Source organism: Acipenser ruthenus, unplaced genomic scaffold (assembly GCF_902713425.1).
Source record: "Acipenser ruthenus unplaced genomic scaffold, fAciRut3.2 maternal haplotype, whole genome shotgun sequence".
Lineage (NCBI taxonomy): Eukaryota > Metazoa > Chordata > Actinopteri > Acipenseriformes > Acipenseridae > Acipenser > Acipenser ruthenus.
Window position 1 is genome coordinate 36,817 of NW_026708334.1, and position 18,350 is coordinate 55,166.

General features: G+C 46.1%; 1 protein-coding gene across 1 annotated transcript; it reads left to right on the forward strand.

Moving 5' to 3' along the window:
* The first annotated feature begins 690 nt into the window (after window positions 1-690).
* Window positions 691-18,287, forward strand: LOC131731638 (serine hydrolase-like protein). Its single transcript, XM_059020878.1, has 13 exons — window positions 691-755; window positions 2,290-2,349; window positions 3,303-3,446; window positions 4,258-4,371; window positions 4,565-4,606; window positions 4,743-4,762; window positions 5,512-5,586; window positions 6,513-6,616; window positions 7,959-8,038; window positions 8,475-8,509; window positions 16,541-16,617; window positions 17,260-17,338; window positions 17,962-18,287. The coding sequence occupies exons 2-13, from the start codon at window positions 2,301-2,303 to the stop codon at window positions 18,097-18,099; spliced, it is 957 nt and encodes a 318-aa protein (XP_058876861.1). The 5' UTR covers window positions 691-755; window positions 2,290-2,300; the 3' UTR covers window positions 18,100-18,287.
* The last annotated feature ends 63 nt before the right edge of the window (window positions 18,288-18,350 follow it).

Below are 18,350 nucleotides of genomic sequence, written 5' to 3' on the forward strand. Positions count from 1 at the left end.
CGGTCAGGGCTCTGGACTCTTGACCGGAGGGTCGTGGGTTCAATCCCAGGTGGGGGACACTGCTGCTGTACCCTTGAGCAAGGTACTTTACCTAGATTGCTCCAGTAAAAACCCAACTGTATAAATGGGGAATTGTATGTAAAAATAATGTGATATCTTGTAACAATTGTAAGTCACCCTGGATAAGGACGTCTGCTAAGAAATAAATAATAATATATATATATATATATATATATATATATATATATATAAATAAATAGTACAATAGGCATGTATTATAAATCCTAAATTATATTATACATTAAAACATAAAGGAAAATTAAATATATATATATATATATATCTAAAATCATAGCGGCACCCAAATAGTTAAGAATTTTTTTAAAAAATTATTATTTTATTTTATGAGAACGCGATTGGTTAAAAAAATTAAAAAAAAACGACCCCGCCTTTTCTTATTGGCTAGAAAATACAAAAAAAAAAAAAAAAGAATTGTCACGCTAACTCCTGATTGGGTAAACCGCCTGCGTCAGAATTCCAAACATTTTTTTCCGATTGGATGACTATTTAGACAACAAAAGACCGCTCGCGAATCCCGATTGGCTTACGGATCTGGTAACATTCTGATTGGCGTACGGCCGGTCACGGCGTGGCAGACTCGGCTTCTGATTGGTCCACTGTGACCCGTAGACTGTTTTTCTGGGCGGAGTCAATAGCCGGTTCTTTCCGTGAAAACTCGTCGTTCAAAGTACAAGGTTAAAAATTTCGCTGAATAATTATATAAATATTATTAAAATACAAAATGTTACAACCGTAGGATGCATGAGCACCAAACCGTGACTTTTTGTTGAATATTTTCTTAGTGTTTCGTTATATTTGTTCATGTGTATGCTTGTATTTCCTAGCTGTAGTTAAATAAGACTAGAAATAATATTATTGTAATGCGATGTGTCGTTGAGGTGTGTTTTTATACATATAGATATCTATCGGTAACTGTACTACTTAAAATTACACTAAAATTAATATGACGTTTACTGCCCTTGTATTTAAAATCCATTCTCTCACCTCTTATTAGCTTTATTAACAGTATCGCTGGTCCCTCCCTTTAAAGGAGCGCTGACCATCTTTAAAATCCATTCTCTCACCTCTTATTAGCTTTATTAACAGTATCGCTGGCCCCTCCCTTTAAAGGAGCGCTGACCATCTTTAAAATCCATTCTCTCACCTCTTATTAGCTTTATTAACAGCATCGCTGGTCCCTCCCTTTAGAGGAGCGCTGACCATCTTTAAAATCCATTCTCTCACCTCTTATTAGCTTTATTAACAGTATCGCTGGTCCCTCCCTTTAAAGGAGCGCTGACCATCTTTAAAATCCATTCTCTCACCTCTTATTAGCTTTATTAACAGTATCGCTGGTCCCTCCCTTTAAAGGAGCGCTGACCATCTTTAAAATCCATTCTCTCACCTCTTATTAGCTTTATTAACAGTATCGCTGGTCCCTCTCTTTAAAGGAGCGCTGACCATCTTTAAAATCCATCCTCTCACCTCTTATTAGCTTTATTAACAGTATCGCTGGTACCTCCCTTTAAAGGAGCGCTGACCATCTTTAAAATCCATTCTCTCACCTCTTATTAGCTTTATTAACAGTATCGCTGGCCCCTCCCTTTAAAGGAGCGCTGACCATCTTTAAAATCCATTCTCTCACCTCTTATTAGCTTTATTAACAGTATCGCTGGTCCCTCCCTTTAAAGGAGCGCTGACCATCTTTAAAATCCATTCTCTCACCTCTTATTAGCTTTATTAACAGTATCGCTGGTCCCTCCCTTTAAAGGAGCGCTGACCATCTTTAAAATCCATTCTCTCACCTCTTATTAGCTTTATTAACAGTATCGCTGGTCCCTCCCTTTAAAGGAGCGCTGACCATCTTTCAAATCCATTCTCTCACCTCTTATTAGCTTTATTAACAGTATCGCTGGCCCCTCCCTTTAAAGGAGCGCTGACCATCTTTAAAATCCATTCTCTCACCTCTTATTAGCTTTATTAACAGGATCGCTGGCCCCTCCCTTTAAAGGAGCGCTGACCATCTTTAAAATCCATTCTCTCACCTCTTATTAGCTTTATTAACAGTATCGCTGGTCCTTCCCTTTAAAGGAGCGCTGACCATCTTTAAAATCCATTCTCTCACCTCTTATTGCATTATCACTATCAATGTTACTTCTAGGGGAGCAGTAATCATAAATTCAATTCAAAATCAATAGTAAATTAATGATTTTTTTTTTTTTTCAACAGAAGATCAGATAATGTTCCAGCTGGCCAGACGTTTATCAATCTCGTCTATGGGCCAGAAAGGTTATTATTATTATTATTATTATTATTATTATTATTATTATTATTATTATTATTATTAAAGAGTTGTTCAGCTGAGGCTTTTTCTCCAAAGCGACTTCCAGAGACTAGGGGGGTGAACTCTGCATCATCAACAACTGCTGCTGCTGCTGCTGCAGAGTCACTTCCAATAGGAGCTCGTTTGTTTGACGTCTCATCCGAAGGACGGAGCACAAGGAGGTGAAGCGACTCGCTCAGGGTCACGCACACACACACACACACACACACACACACACACACACACACAGACACACAGGGAGTCAGTGGCTGCTGCAGAGTCACTTCCAATAGGAGCTCGTTTGTTTGACGTCTCATCCGAAGGACGGAGCACAAGGAGGTGAAGCGACTCGCTCAGGGTCACACACACACGCACACACACACACGCACACACACACAGGGAGTCAGTGGCTGCTGCAGAGTCACTTCCAATAGGAGCTCGTTTGTTTGACGTCTCATCCGAAGGACGGAGCACAAGGAGGTGAAGCGACTCGCTCAGGGTCACGCACACACGCACGCACACACACACACACACACACAGGGAGTCAGTGGCTGAGCCGGGATTTGAACCTCCTGTTATCGAGACCCCCTTTTCTCTAACCTGCTTTGACCACACAGCCTCACTCATTATCTTAGCACTATTTCCCACAGAGAAGGGAATATGACCTGGGACTCAGCGGTCGCTGATGAAATAAGTGTGCAGTTGTGAAAGAAACACCTAGTTTGTGATTTTTTAATTTTTTTAAAACACGTCTGGTAACTGAAGGAATTTCTCAGTTTCTTTGCCTTGTTTTCTGATAATCTGCCGCACTCTCTCGGTCACCCCAGCCCCAGGGCCTTGTGGGTCGCTGGCTGAATAAGGGGGTGGCTTTTAAATTGAAAACAAAAACACTTTTTTTTTTTTTTTTTTTTTTTTAAAGTCACAGAACTGCGATTTCCTGTCCCATGGGGCCACATCGCCGCCAAGTCCTGGGGTCCTCGTGAGGGGCGTCCGGTTCTGTGCCTGCATGGCTGGTTGGACAACGCCAACTCTTTCGACAGGCTAATACCACTGCTACCTCAAGGTAAAAGGGGGTGAGTTTGGGGTCCTTGGGAATCAGACTCCCGCTGCACAGCAGTGTGATCCAGTCCTGGTTTCACTAGGAGTTTAATAATAAGACACACCTGAGCTTGTTAGCTAGACACACTGGGGGCTGATCAAGCTGGTAGCAGTAAAACCTGGACTGGATCACACTGCTGTGGGACAGGAGTCTGATTCCCAGCCCTGATCTCTCTGTCTAAATATCCCACAGTTCCCAGCAATATCCTGTAGCTCTCTTCACTATAAAATCAGCTACAAACCTCCTTCAACCAAAGTCTATCTACAGGGCTGGGAATCAGACTCCCGCTGCACAGCAGTGTGATCCAGTCCTGGTTTCTCTAGGAGTTTAATAATAAGACACACCTGAGCTTGTTAGCTAGACACACTGGGGGCTGATCAAGCTGGTAGCAGTAAAACCTGGACTGGATCACACTGCTGTGCGATAGGAGTCTGATTCCCAGCCCTGATCTCTCTGTCTAAATATCCCACAGTTCCCACCAATGTCCTGTAGCTCTCTTCACTATAAAATCAGCTACAAACCTCCTTCAACCAAAGTCTATCTACAGGGCTGGGAATCAGACTCCCGCTGCACAGCAGTGTGATCCAGTCCTGGTTTCACTAGGAGTTTAATAATAAGACACACCTGAGCTTGTTAGCTAGACACACTGGGGGCTGATCAAGCTGGTAGCAGTAAAACCTGGACTGGATCACACTGCTGTGGGATAGGAGTCTGATTCCCACCCCTGTGACTCATATTAATAGTGATTATAATATAATCGCTCTTGTGGTTTCAGAATGCCAGTATCTAGCGATGGATTTCCCAGGACATGGACTCTCATCACACAGATCTCCTGGAGCCCATTACAGCTTCCCAGCCTATGTGAACGACGTTCTCAGAGTAGCTAAAGGTAAAAAATAACACCTTCAAAGGGGTGTGGGGACTGAATCACCTGCCATAGCACTGTCAATACGGGGAACAAAAGAACACTGACGAAGGCACTAGAGCCCCAAACTACAGCTAGTCTGATTGATACATACATTATATATATATATATATATATATATGCAAATATATTTGCATATGTTTTTCTTATGTTTCAGCGTTAGAATGGAAGACGTTTTCAATTCTGGGTCACAGCATGGGTAAGCAAATCCGATCAATAATCATTTCGACTGATTACTTCGCTGTTTATTATTACCTGTTAATATCTGTCTCTCGCGGGTTTGGGTGATGATCGGGCTATATCTCGAGATTCATAGTCATTTATTTTCCATTTAGGTGGCAACGTGGCTTGTTTGGTGAGTATACTGTTAATGTGACTTCCTTACAATGCTTCCCTGTGCTTTACCAGACCTCTCTGTGCTTTACAATGCTTCCCTATGCTTTACCAGACCTCTCTGTGCTTTACAATGCTTCCCTGTGCTTTACCAGACCTCTCTGTGCTTTACAATGCTTCCCTATGCTTTACCAGACCTCTCTGTGCTTTACAATGCTTCCCTATGCTTTACCAGACCTCTCTGTGCTTTACAATGCTTCCCTATGCTTTACCAGACCTCTCTGTGCTTTACAATGCTTCCCTATGCTTTACCAGACCTCTCTGTGCTTTACAATGCTTCCCTATGCTTTACCAGACCTCTCTGTGCTTTACAATGCTTCCCTATGCTTTACCAGTCCTCTCTGTGCTTTACAATGCTTCCCTATGCTTTTCCAGACCTCTCTGTGCTTTACAATGCTTCCCTGTGCTTCACCACACCTCTCTGTGCTTTACAATGCTTCCCTATGCTTTACCAGACCTCTCTGTGCTTTACAATGCTTCCCTATGCTTTACCAGACCTCTCTGTGCTTTACAATGCTTCCCTGTGCTTCACCACACCTCTCTGTGCTTTACAATGCTTCCCTATTCTTTACCAGACCTCTCTGTGCTTTACAATGCTTCCCTGTGCTTCACCAGACCTCTCTGTGTTTTATCACGCTGTGCTGTTACAGCGGGACTCTGTTATCAGGGCTGGTTTCCCCTGTTTCATTCCCTTGTTGGTTTGTATTGCAGTTCAGTGCGCTGTTTCCAGAGATGGTGGATAAGCTGGTCATACTGGATGCCTACGGATTCTTACCCACAGAGGCTGTAAGCTCGTGTGTGTGATGCGGTGTTCGCTGGGTACTAACATTGCTGGGATGCTTATCAAAATTATCCATTCATATTCCTCCTGCCCTCTTCCTCTCTCCCCTCTCCCTTTTCATCTCTCCCCTCTCCTCCTCACTCTCTCTCCTCTTTCTCTCCCCTCCTCTCCCTCCCCTCTCCCCTCTTCATCTCTCCCCTCCTCCTCTCTTCCTCTCTCCTCTCCCCCCTCTTTTCATCTCCTCTCCTCTCCCCCTCCTCTCCCTCTCTCCCCTCTCCTCTCTTCTCTCCCCTCTCCTCTTCCTCTCCCCTCCTCATCTCCCCCTCCTCTCTCCCTCCCTTCTCCCTTTTCTTCTCTCCTCTCCTCTCTCTCCTCTCTCTCCTCTCCCTCTCCTCCCCTCTCTCTCCTCTCCTCTCCCCTCTCTCTCCTCTCTCCTCCCCTCTCTCCTCCCCTCTCTCCCCTCTCTCCTCTCTCTCCCCTCTCCTCTCTCCTCTCTCTCCTCCCCTCTCTCTCCTCTCTCCCCCCTCCTCTCTCCCTCCCTTCTCCCTTTTCATCTCTCCTCTCCTCTCACCCCTTTCATCTCTCCCCTCCTCCTCTCCATCTCTCCCCTCCTCTCTCCTCTCCCCCCTCTTTTCATCTCTCCTCTCCCCCTCCTCTCCCCTTTTGATCTCCTCCCCTCCCCTCCTCTCCTCTCTCCCCTCTCTTCCTCTCCTCTCTCCCCCTCTCCCGTCTTCATCTCTCCCCTCCTCCTCTCCATCTCTCCCCTCCTCTCTTCCTCTCCCCCGTTTTCATCTCTCCTCTGCCCCTCCTCTCTTCTCTCCCCTCTCTTCCTCTCCTCTCCCCCTCTCCCGTCTTCATCTCTCCTCTCCTCCCTCCTCCCTCCTCCCTCCTCCCTCCCCCCTCACTCTCTCCCCCTCCTCTCCTCTCTCAGGATGAAATCCCCCGGCTGGTTCGTAAAGGAATGGAGGAGATGTTGGGGTACGAGAGCGAGGCGAGGCCAGGGAAAGTCTACCCCCCCGAGGAGGCGTGTCAGAGGTCAGAGGTCCGGGTGGGCGGGGCTAGTCTGTCTGTCTGTCTCGCTGACAGTTTCACACACCTCTCGAGACGCGCTCGTCCGACTGGGATGAAACTCGCTCGGGATCTTCTTCAGCTCACAAGATGTTGAGCAAGCTGTCTCTGTCTCTCAGTGTCTCAGCGTGTGTGTGTGTGTTTCAGTGTCTCTCTGTGTGTGTTTCAGGCTCTCACTGTGTCTCAGTGTGTCTCTGTGTCTTTGTGTTTCAGTCTCTCAGTGTGTATCTCTGTCTCTGTGTTTGTGTGTTTCAGTGTATCTCAGTGTCTGTGTGTGTTTCAGTGTCTCTCTCTGTGTGTGTTTCAGTGTATCTCAGTGTCTGTGTGTGTGTGTGTGTGTGTTTCAGTGTCTCTCTCTGTGTGTGTTTCAGTGTATCTCAGTGTCTGTGTGTGTGTGTGTTTCAGTGTCTCTCTCTGTGTGTTTCAGTGTATCTCAGTGTCTGTGTGTGTGTGTGTGTGTTTCAGTGTCTCTCTCTGTGTGTTTCAGTGTAACTCAGTGTCTCTGTGTGTGTGTGTTTCAGTGTCTCTCTCTGTGTGTTTCAGTGTATCTCAGTGTCTGTGTGTGTGTGTGTGTGTTTCAGTGTGTCTCTCTCCCTGTGTTTCAGTGTCTCAGCGTCTCTCTCTCTCTCTGTGTGTTTCAGTGTCTCTCTCTCTCTCTGTCTGTTTCAGTGTCTCTCTCTCTCTCTGTTTCAGTGTCTCTCTCTCTCTCTCTCTCTGTGTTTCAGTGTCTCTCTCTCTCTGTGTGTTTCAGTGTCTCTCTCTCTCTCTGTCTGTTTCAGTGTCTCTCTCTCTCTCTCTGTTTCAGTGTCTCTCTCTCTCTCTCTCTGTGTTTCAGTGTGTCTCTCTCTCTCTCTCTGTGTTTCAGTGTCTCTCTCTGTGTGTGTTTCAGTGTATCTCAGTGTCTGTGTGTGTGTGTGTTTCAGTGTCTCTCTCTGTGTGTTTCAGTGTATCTCAGTGTCTGTGTGTGTGTGTGTGTGTGTTTCAGTGTCTCTCTCTGTGTGTTTCAGTGTATCTCAGTGTCTCTGTGTGTGTGTGTTTCAGTGTCTCTCTCTGTGTGTTTCAGTGTATCTCAGTGTCTGTGTGTGTGTGTGTGTGTGTGTGTTTCAGTGTGTCTCTCTCCCTGTGTTTCAGTGTCTCAGCGTCTCTCTCTCTCTCTGTGTGTTTCAGTGTCTCTCTCTCTCTCTGTCTGTTTCAGTGTCTCTCTCTCTCTCTCTGTTTCAGTGTCTCTCTCTCTCTCTCTCTGTGTTTCAGTGTGTCTCTCTCTCTCTCTCTGTGTTTCAGTGTCTCTCTCTCTGTGTTTGTGTTTCAGGCTCCTCTCTGCTAACTCCTCCCTGTGTGAGGAATCAGCTCTCATCCTGCTGCAGAGAGGCAGCACTGAGGTGCCCGGAGGTGAGAGAGAGTGTGTGTGTGTGTGTGTGTGTCAGTGTGTGTCAGTGTGTGTGTGCGTGTGTGTGTGTGTGTGCGTGTGTGTCAGTGTGTCTGTGTGTGCGTGTGTCAGTGTGTCTGTGTGTGTGTGTGTCAGTGCATGTCTGTGTGCGTGTGTGTGTATCAGTGTGTGTGTGTATCACAGTGTGTGTGTGTCAGTGTGTGTGCGTGTGTCAGTGTGTGTCAGTGCATGTGTGTGCGCGTGTGTCAGTGTGTGCGTGTGTCAGTGTGTGTGTGCGTGTGTGTATCAGTGTGTGTGTGTGTGTGTGTATCAGTGTGTGTGTGTGTCCGTGTGTGTGTGTGTCAGTGTGCATGTGTGTGTGTGCGTGTGTGTGTTTTATTTTGTAATAAGCTTGTGTGTTTTTATTTTCTGATGATTTTTCTTCTCTCTCTCTCTCAGGGCTTGTATTTAACCGTGATTTCCGACTTAACCTGGTGAGGGCGACAAAGACCTGCATCCTCACAGCAGTCTCTATAGAGTCTATACAGACCTGTATCCTCACAACAGTCTTTATAGAGTCTATACAGACCTGTTATAGAGTCTATACAGACCTGTATCCTCACAGCAGTCTCTATAGAGTCTATACAGACCTGCATCCTCACAGCAGTCTCTATAGAGACTATACAGACCTGCATCCTCACAGCAGTCTCTATAGTGTCTATACAGACCTGCATCCTCACAGCAGTCTCTATAGTGTCTATACAGACCTGCATCCTCACAGCAGTCTCTATAGAGTCTATACAGACCTGCATCCTCACAGCAGTCTCTATAGTGTCTATACAGACCTGCATCCTCACAGCAGTCTCTATAGTCTATACACACACCTGCATCCTCACAGCAGTCTCTATAGAGTCTATACAGACCTGCATCCTCACAGCAGTCTCTATAGAGTCTATACAGACCTGTTATAGAGTCTATACAGACCTGCATCCTCACAGGAGTCTCTATAGAGACTATACAGACCTGCATCCTCACAGCAGTCTCTATAGAGACTATACAGACCTGCATCCTCACAGCAGTCTCTATAGAGTCTATACAGACCTGTTATAGAGTCTATACACACACCTGTATCCTCACAGCAGTCACTATAGAGTCTATACAGACCTGCATCCTCACAGCAGTCTCTATAGAGTCTATACAGACCTGTATCCTCACAGCAGTCTCTATAGTCTCTATACAGACCTGTTATAGAGTCTATACACACACCTGTATCCTCACAGCAGTCACTATAGAGTCTATACAGACCTGTATCCTCACAGCAGTCTCTATAGAGTCTATACAGACCTGCATCCTCACAGCAGTCTCTATAGTCTATACAGACCTGTTATAGAGTCTATACACACACCTGTATCCTCACAGCAGTCTCTATAGAGGCTATACAGACCTGCATCCTCACAGCAGTCTCTATAGAGTCTATACAGACCTGCATCCTCACAGCAGTCTCTATAGAGTCTATACAGACCTGCATCCTCACAGCAGTCTCTATAGAGTCTATACAGACCTGTTATAGAGTCTATACAGACCTGCATCCTCACAGGAGTCTCTATAGAGTCTATACAGACCTGCATCCTCACAGCAGTCTCTATAGTCTATACAGACCTGTATCCTCACAGCAGTCTCTATAGAGTCTATACAGACCTGTATCCTCACAGCAGTCTCTATAGAGTCTATACAGACCTGTATCCTCACAGCAGTCTCTATAGAGTCTATACAGACCTGTATCCTCACAGCAGTCTCTATAGAGTCTATACAGACCTGCATCCTCACAGCAGTCTCTATAGAGACTATACAGACCTGCATCCTCACAGCAGTCTCTATAGAGTCTATACAGACCTGCATCCTCACAGCAGTCTCTATAGCAGTCTCTATACAGTCTCTACAGCAGTATCTAGTCTCTATAGCAGTATCAATAGTCTCTGTACAATCTCTACAGCAGTCTCTATACAGTATCTACAGCAGCATCTATAGCAGTCTCTACAGCAGTCTCTATACAGTCTCTCTAGCAGTCTTTAGTCTCTACAGTCTCTATAGTCTCTACAGCAGTATCTAGTCTCTGTACAGTCTCTACAGCAGTCTCTATACAGTCTCTCTAGCAGTCTTTAGTCTCTACAGTCTCTATAGTCTCTACAGCAGTCTCCAGTCTCTACAGCAGTCTCTACAGCAGTCTCTATACAGTCTCTCTAGCAGTCTTTAGTCTCTACAGTCTCTATAGTCTCTACAGCAGTCTCCAGTCTCTACAGCAGTCTCTACAGCAGTCTCTATACAGTCTCTCTAGCAGTCTTTAGTCTCTACAGTCTCTATAGTCTCTACAGCAGTCTCCAGTCTCTATACAGTCTCTACAGCAGTCTCCAGTCTCTCTAGCAGTCTTTAGTCTCTACAGTCTCTATAGTCTCTACAGCAGTCTCTATACAGTCTCTCTAGCAGTCTTTAGTCTCTACAGTCTCTACAGTCTCTACAGCAGTCTCCAGTCTCTACAGCAGTCTCTATACAGTCTCTCTAGCAGTCTTTAGTCTCTACAGTCTCTATAGTCTCTACAGCAGTCTCCAGTCTCTACAGCAGTCTCTACAGCAGTCTCTATACAGTCTCTCTAGCAGTCTTTAGTCTCTACAGTCTCTATAGTCTCTACAGCAGTCTCCAGTCTCTACAGCAGTCTCTACAGCAGTCTCTATACAGTCTCTCTAGCAGTCTTTAGTCTCTACAGTCTCTATAGTCTCTACAGCAGTCTCTATACAGTCTCTCTAGCAGTCTTTAGTCTCTACAGTCTCTACAGTCTCTACAGCAGTCTCCAGTCTCTACAGCAGTCTCTATACAGTCTGTCTAGCAGTCTCTAGTCTCTACAGTCTCTACAGTCTCTACAGCAGTCTCCAGTCTCTACAGCAGTCTCTATACAGTCTGTCTAGCAGTCTCTAGTCTCTACAGTCTCTATACAGTCTCTCTAGCAGTCTCTAGTCTCTACAGTCTCTATAGTCTCTACAGCAGTCTCCAGTCTCTACAGCAGTCTCTATACAGTCTGTCTAGCAGTCTCTAGTCTCTACAGTCTCTATACAGTCTCTCTAGCAGTCTCTAGTCTCTACAGTCTCTAGTCTCTACAGCAGTCTCCAGTCTCTACAGCAGTCTCTATACAGTCTGTCTAGCAGTCTCTAGTCTCTACAGTCTCTATACAGTCTCTCTAGCAGTCTCTAGTCTCTACAGTCTCTATAGTCTCTACAGCAGTCTCCAGTCTCTACAGCAGTCTCTATACAGTCTGTCTAGCAGTCTCTAGTCTCTACAGTCTCTATACAGTCTCTCTAGCAGTCTCTAGTCTCTACAGTCTCTACAGTCTCTACAGCAGTCTCCAGTCTCTACAGCAGTCTCTATACAGTCTCTAGTCTCTACAGTCTCTATACAGTCTCTCTAGCAGTCTTTAGTCTCTACAGTCTCTATAGTCTCTACAGCAGTCTCTATACAGTCTGTCTAGCAGTCTCTAGTCTCTACAGTCTCTATACAGTCTCTCTAGCAGTCTCTAGTCTCTACAGTCTCTATAGTCTCTACAGCAGTCTCCAGTCTCTACAGCAGTCTCTATACAGTCTGTCTAGCAGTCTCTACAGTCTCTATACAGTCTCTCTAGCAGTCTCTAGTCTCTACAGTCTCTACAGTCTCTACAGCAGTCTCCAGTCTCTACAGCAGTCTCTATACAGTCTGTCTAGCAGTCTCTAGTCTCTACAGTCTCTATACAGTCTCTACAGTCTCTATAGTCTCTACAGCAGTCTCCAGTCTCTACAGCAGTCTCTATACAGTCTGTCTAGCAGTCTCTAGTCTCTACAGTCTCTATACAGTCTCTCTAGCAGTCTCTAGTCTCTACAGTCTCTACAGTCTCTACAGCAGTCTCCAGTCTCTACAGCAGTCTCTATACAGTCTGTCTAGCAGTCTCTAGTCTCTACAGTCTCTATACAGTCTCTCTAGCAGTCTTTAGTCTCTACAGTCTCTATAGTCTCTACAGCAGTCTCTATACAGTCTGTCTAGCAGTCTCTAGTCTCTACAGTCTCTATACAGTCTCTCTAGCAGTCTCTAGTCTCTACAGTCTCTACAGTCTCTACAGCAGTCTCCAGTCTCTACAGCAGTCTCTATACAGTCTGTCTAGCAGTCTCTAGTCTCTACAGTCTCTATACAGTCTGTCTAGCAGTCTCTAGTCTCTACAGTCTCTATACAGTCTCTCTAGCAGTCTCTAGTCTCTACAGTCTCTACAGTCTCTACAGCAGTCTCCAGTCTCTACAGCAGTCTCTATACAGTCTGTCTAGCAGTCTCTAGTCTCTACAGTCTCTCTAGCAGTCTTTAGTCTCTACAGTCTCTATAGTCTCTACAGCAGTCTCCAGTCTCTATACAGTCTCTCTAGCAGTCTCTAGTCTCTACAGTCTCTACAGTCTCTACAGCAGTCTCCAGTCTCTACAGCAGTCTCTATACAGTCTGTCTAGCAGTCTCTAGTCTCTACAGTCTCTATACAGTCTCTCTACAGTCTTTAGTCTCTCCAGTCTCTATAGTCTCTACAGCAGTCTCCAGTCTCTACAGCAGTCTCTATACAGTCTCTCTACAGTCTTTAGTCTCTCCAGTCTCTATAGTCTCTACAGCAGTCTCCAGTCTCTACAGCAGTCTCTATACAGTCTCTCTACAGTCTTTAGTCTCTACAGTCTCTATAGTCTCTACAGCAGTCTCCAGTCTCTACAGTCTCTATAGTCTCTACAGCAGTCTCCAGTCTCTACAGTCTCTATAGTCTCTACAGCAGTCTCTATACAGTCTCTCTAGCAGTCTCTAGTCTCTACAGTCTCTAGTCTCTACAGCAGTCTCCAGTCTCTACAGCAGTCTCCAGTCTCTACAGCAGTCTCTATACAGTCTCTACAGCAGTCTCTATACAGTCTCTCTAGCAGTCTTTAGTCTCTACAGTCTCTATAGTCTCTACAGCAGTCTCCAGTCTCTACAGCAGTCTCTATACAGTCTGTCTAGCAGTCTCTAGTCTCTACAGTCTCTATACAGTCTCTCTAGCAGTCTCTAGTCTCTACAGTCTCTACAGTCTCTACAGCAGTCTCCAGTCTCTACAGCAGTCTCTATACAGTCTGTCTAGCAGTCTCTAGTCTCTACAGTCTCTATACAGTCTCTCTAGCAGTCTCTAGTCTCTACAGTCTCTATAGTCTCTACAGCAGTCTCCAGTCTCTACAGCAGTCTCTATACAGTCTGTCTAGCAGTCTCTAGTCTCTACAGTCTCTATACAGTCTCTCTAGCAGTCTCTAGTCTCTACAGTCTCTACAGTCTCTACAGCAGTCTCCAGTCTCTACAGCAGTCTCTATACAGTCTGTCTAGCAGTCTCTAGTCTCTACAGTCTCTATACAGTCTCTCTAGCAGTCTTTAGTCTCTACAGTCTCTATAGTCTCTACAGCAGTCTCCAGTCTCTATACAGTCTCTCTAGCAGTCTCTAGTCTCTACAGTCTCTACAGTCTCTACAGCAGTCTCCAGTCTCTACAGCAGTCTCTATACAGTCTGTCTAGCAGTCTCTAGTCTCTACAGTCTCTACAGTCTCTACAGCAGTCTCCAGTCTCTACAGCAGTCTCTATACAGTCTGTCTAGCAGTCTCTAGTCTCTACAGTCTCTATACAGTCTCTCTAGCAGTCTTTAGTCTCTACAGTCTCTATAGTCTCTACAGCAGTCTCCAGTCTCTATACAGTCTCTCTAGCAGTCTCTAGTCTCTACAGTCTCTACAGTCTCTACAGCAGTCTCCAGTCTCTACAGCAGTCTCTATACAGTCTCTCTACAGTCTTTAGTCTCTCCAGTCTCTATAGTCTCTACAGCAGTCTCCAGTCTCTACAGCAGTCTCTATACAGTCTCTCTACAGTCTTTAGTCTCTCCAGTCTCTATAGTCTCTACAGCAGTCTCCAGTCTCTACAGCAGTCTCTATACAGTCTCTCTACAGTCTTTAGTCTCTACAGTCTCTATAGTCTCTACAGCAGTCTCCAGTCTCTACAGTCTCTATAGTCTCTACAGCAGTCTCCAGTCTCTACAGTCTCTATAGTCTCTACAGCAGTCTCTATACAGTCTCTCTAGCAGTCTCTAGTCTCTACAGTCTCTATAGTCTCTACAGCAGTCTCCAGTCTCTACAGCAGTCTCCAGTCTCTACAGCAGTCTCTATACAGTCTCTACAGCAGTCTCTATACAGTCTCTCTAGCAGTCTTTAGTCTCTACAGTCTCTATAGTCTCTACAGCAGTCTCCAGTCTCTACAGCAGTCTCTATACAGTCTGTCTAGCAGTCTCTAGTCTCTACAGTCTCTATACAGTCTCTCTAGCAGTCTCTAGTCTCTACAGTCTCTACAGTCTCTACAGCAGTCTCCAGTCTCTACAGCAGTCTCTATACAGTCTGTCTAGCAGTCTCTAGTCTCTACAGTCTCTATACAGTCTCTCTAGCAGTCTCTAGTCTCTACAGTCTCTATAGTCTCTACAGCAGTCTCCAGTCTCTACAGCAGTCTCTATACAGTCTGTCTAGCAGTCTCTAGTCTCTACAGTCTCTATACAGTCTCTCTAGCAGTCTCTAGTCTCTACAGTCTCTACAGTCTCTACAGCAGTCTCCAGTCTCTACAGCAGTCTCTATACAGTCTGTCTAGCAGTCTCTAGTCTCTACAGTCTCTATACAGTCTCTCTAGCAGTCTTTAGTCTCTACAGTCTCTATAGTCTCTACAGCAGTCTCCAGTCTCTATACAGTCTCTCTAGCAGTCTCTAGTCTCTACAGTCTCTACAGCAGTCTCCAGTCTCTACAGCAGTCTCTATACAGTCTGTCTAGCAGTCTCTAGTCTCTACAGTCTCTACAGTCTCTACAGCAGTCTCCAGTCTCTACAGCAGTCTCTATACAGTCTGTCTAGCAGTCTCTAGTCTCTACAGTCTCTATACAGTCTCTCTAGCAGTCTTTAGTCTCTACAGTCTCTATAGTCTCTACAGCAGTCTCCATACAGTCTCTCTAGCAGTCTCTAGTCTCTACAGTCTCTACAGTCTCTACAGCAGTCTCCAGTCTCTACAGCAGTCTCTATACAGTCTCTCTACAGTCTTTAGTCTCTCCAGTCTCTATAGTCTCTACAGCAGTCTCCAGTCTCTACAGCAGTCTCTATACAGTCTCTCTACAGTCTTTAGTCTCTCCAGTCTCTATAGTCTCTACAGCAGTCTCCAGTCTCTACAGCAGTCTCTATACAGTCTCTCTACAGTCTTTAGTCTCTACAGTCTCTATAGTCTCTACAGCAGTCTCCAGTCTCTACAGTCTCTATAGTCTCTACAGCAGTCTCCAGTCTCTACAGTCTCTATAGTCTCTACAGCAGTCTCTATACAGTCTCTCTAGCAGTCTCTAGTCTCTACAGTCTCTATAGTCTCTACAGCAGTCTCCAGTCTCTACAGCAGTCTCCAGTCTCTACAGCAGTCTCTATACAGTCTCTACAGCAGTCTCTATACAGTCTCTCTAGCAGTCTTTAGTCTCTACAGTCTCTATAGTCTCTACAGCAGTCTCTATAGTCTCTACAGCAGTCTCCAGTCTCTACAGTCTCTATAGTCTCTACAGCAGTCTCTATACAGTCTCTCTAGCAGTCTCTAGTCTCTACAGTCTCTATAGTCTCTACAGCAGTCTCCAGTCTCTACAGCAGTCTCCAGTCTCTACAGCAGTCTCTATACAGTCTCTACAGCAGTCTCTATACAGTCTCTCTAGCAGTCTTTAGTCTCTACAGTCTCTATAGTCTCTACAGCAGTCTCCAGTCTCTACAGCAGTCTCCAGTCTCTACAGCAGTCTCTATACAGTCTCTACAGCAGTCTCTATACAGTCTCTCTAGCAGTCTTTAGTCTCTACAGTCTCTATAGTCTCTACAGCAGTCTCCAGTCTCTACAGCAGTCTCCAGTCTCTACAGCAGTCTCTATACAGTCTCTACAGCAGTCTCTATACAGTCTCTCTAGCAGTCTTTAGTCTCTACAGTCTCTATAGTCTCTACAGCAGTCTCCAGTCTCTACAGCAGTCTCCAGTCTCTACAGCAGTCTCTATACAGTCTCTACAGCAGTCTCTATACAGTCTCTCTAGCAGTCTTTAGTCTCTACAGTCTCTATAGTCTCTACAGCAGTCTCCAGTCTCTACAGCAGTCTCCAGTCTCTACAGCAGTCTCCAGTCTCTACAGCAGTCTCTATACAGTCTCTCTAGCAGTCTCTAGTCTCTACAGTCTCTATAGTCTCTACAGCAGTCTCCAGTCTCTACAGCAGTCTCTATACAGTCTCTCTAGCAGTCTCTAGTCTCTACAGTCTCTATAGTCTCTACAGCAGTCTCCAGTCTCTACAGCAGTCTCTACAGCAGTCTCTATACAGTCTCTCTAGCAGTCTTTAGTCTCTACAGTCTCTATAGTCTCTACAGCAGTCTCCAGTCTCTACAGCAGTCTCCAGTCTCTACAGCAGTCTCTATATCAATGTATTTCTTATATTCACAGACAAACATTGCGAGGGTAACTCTAGAGCAGAGCCTGCAGTTACAGAAGAGAATCACCGCCAGTGTCCTGATTGTGCTGTGAGTCTAGAACAGTCTAGAACATCTGTATTTTTCTAGAAATGTATTTTTTTTTTTTTCTACCTGATCTTTTAGTGCCGTGTCACTTTTCTATATTGCGCGAGAATGATCAGATTGTGGGGGTGCAGGGGGGTGTCTGTCTGTACCTCCGTCCGTCTATCTGTCTGTCCGTCTGCACGTCCGTCTGTCTGTCTGTCTGTCTGTACCTCCGTCTGTCTGTCTGTCTGTCTGTCTGTACCTCCGTCTGTCTGTCTGTCTGTCCGTCTGCACGTCCGTCCGTCTGTACCTCCGTCCGTCTGCAAGTCCGTCCGTCTGTCTGTCTGTCTGTCTGCACCTCCGTCCGTCTGTCCCTCCGTCCGTCTGTCTGTCTGTGTGTCTCTCTCTCCGTCCGTCTGTCTCTCTGGGCCTCCGTCTGTCTCTCTCTCCGTCTGTCTGTCTGTCTGTCTGTCTGTCTCATTATTGCCTCTCTCTGTTTGAAGCTCTTCTCCTGTTGTCAGGAAGCTCTCTGATTCTTATCCCTGTTCTGTTTGTGAACGCGCTGCCGTGGCGACGGGGGGGGGGCGTGGGGGGGGTGATGATGTCACCGATGATGTCACCGACAGGCCGGTTGACTTTTTTTTTTTTTTTTTTTTTTTATCTCAGGGCCGATGAGGGAATTCGGAAAATGGCAATATTGAACCCGGATAAGCTGCTGCAGGGATTTCGAGACTCGCTCGGAGAGGTACAGCAGGGGGTGGTTATAGTATTTGCTTACGATTGTAAGTCGCCCTGGATAAGGGCGTCTGCTAAGAAATAAATAATAGCTGTTGCATTTTTAAAAAAAAATTGTAATAATTTAAAACTATTATTTTCCTCTTAATCTCATACTGTGGCGTTTGCAGCCGTCTGAAGCGACAAATACAGAGACAGCGAAGTGCAGTAAAGTGTAGTAAAGTTATTTCGTCTTATTTTCATCTCTGTAGTGACCGGCCGGCCACTAGAACTATTTTAAATCTCTCTCTCTCTCTCTCTCCCCCCGCTCTTTCTTTCTTTCTCTCCTGACTATCCTCCTCTCCCCCTCTCTCCGTGTCTCTCTCCTCCCTCTCTGTCTCTCTCCCTCCCCCCTTCCTCCTCTCTCCATCTCTCTCCCTCCCCCTTCCTCCTCTCTCTCCGCTCTCCCTCTCCTCCCTCTCCTCTCCCTGTCTCCCTCTCTATCTCCCTCTCCTCCCTCTGTCTCCTCTCTCTGCTCTCCCTGTCTCCCTCTCCCTCTCTCCCCCTATCACCTCCTCTCCTCCCTCTCCTCTCCTCTCTTCCCTCCCCTCTCTCCGCTCTCCCTCCCCTCTCTCCGCTCTCCCTCTCTCTCAGTCTCATTTCCGTTTGGAGTCAGTTCCAGGGAACCACCACGTGCATCTCAACCAGCCCGAGAAAGTGTCCCCGATCGTGGGGAGATTCCTGAGCAGCCCTGCATGGAGCTCCAGCATCGACAGCGCTGCCAAACTGTGACCCCGCTGAGACCCCAGAACCAGAACCAGACCCCGCTGAGACCCCAGAACCAGAACCAGACCCCGCTGAGACCCCAGAACCAGAACCAGACCCCGCTGAGACCCCAGAACCAGAACCAGACCCCGCTGAGACCCCAGAACCAGAACCAGACCCCGCTACAGACCCCAGAACCAGAACCAGACCCCGCTGAGACCCCAGAACCAGAACCAGACCCCGCTGAGACCCCAGAACCAGAACCAGACCCCGCTACA

Excerpts from the sequence above, each read along its gene's own strand:
- LOC131731638 (XM_059020878.1), top strand. The coding sequence starts at position 2,301 with ATGTTCCAGCTGGCCAGACGTTTATCAATCTCGTCTATGGGCCAGAAA. Across the intron at positions 5,587-6,512 it reads GATTCTTACCCACAGAGGCT|GATGAAATCCCCCGGCTGGT; the intron begins GTAAGCTCGTGT and ends CTCCTCTCTCAG. Across the intron at positions 16,618-17,259 it reads GCCAGTGTCCTGATTGTGCT|GGCCGATGAGGGAATTCGGA; the intron begins GTGAGTCTAGAA and ends TTTTTATCTCAG.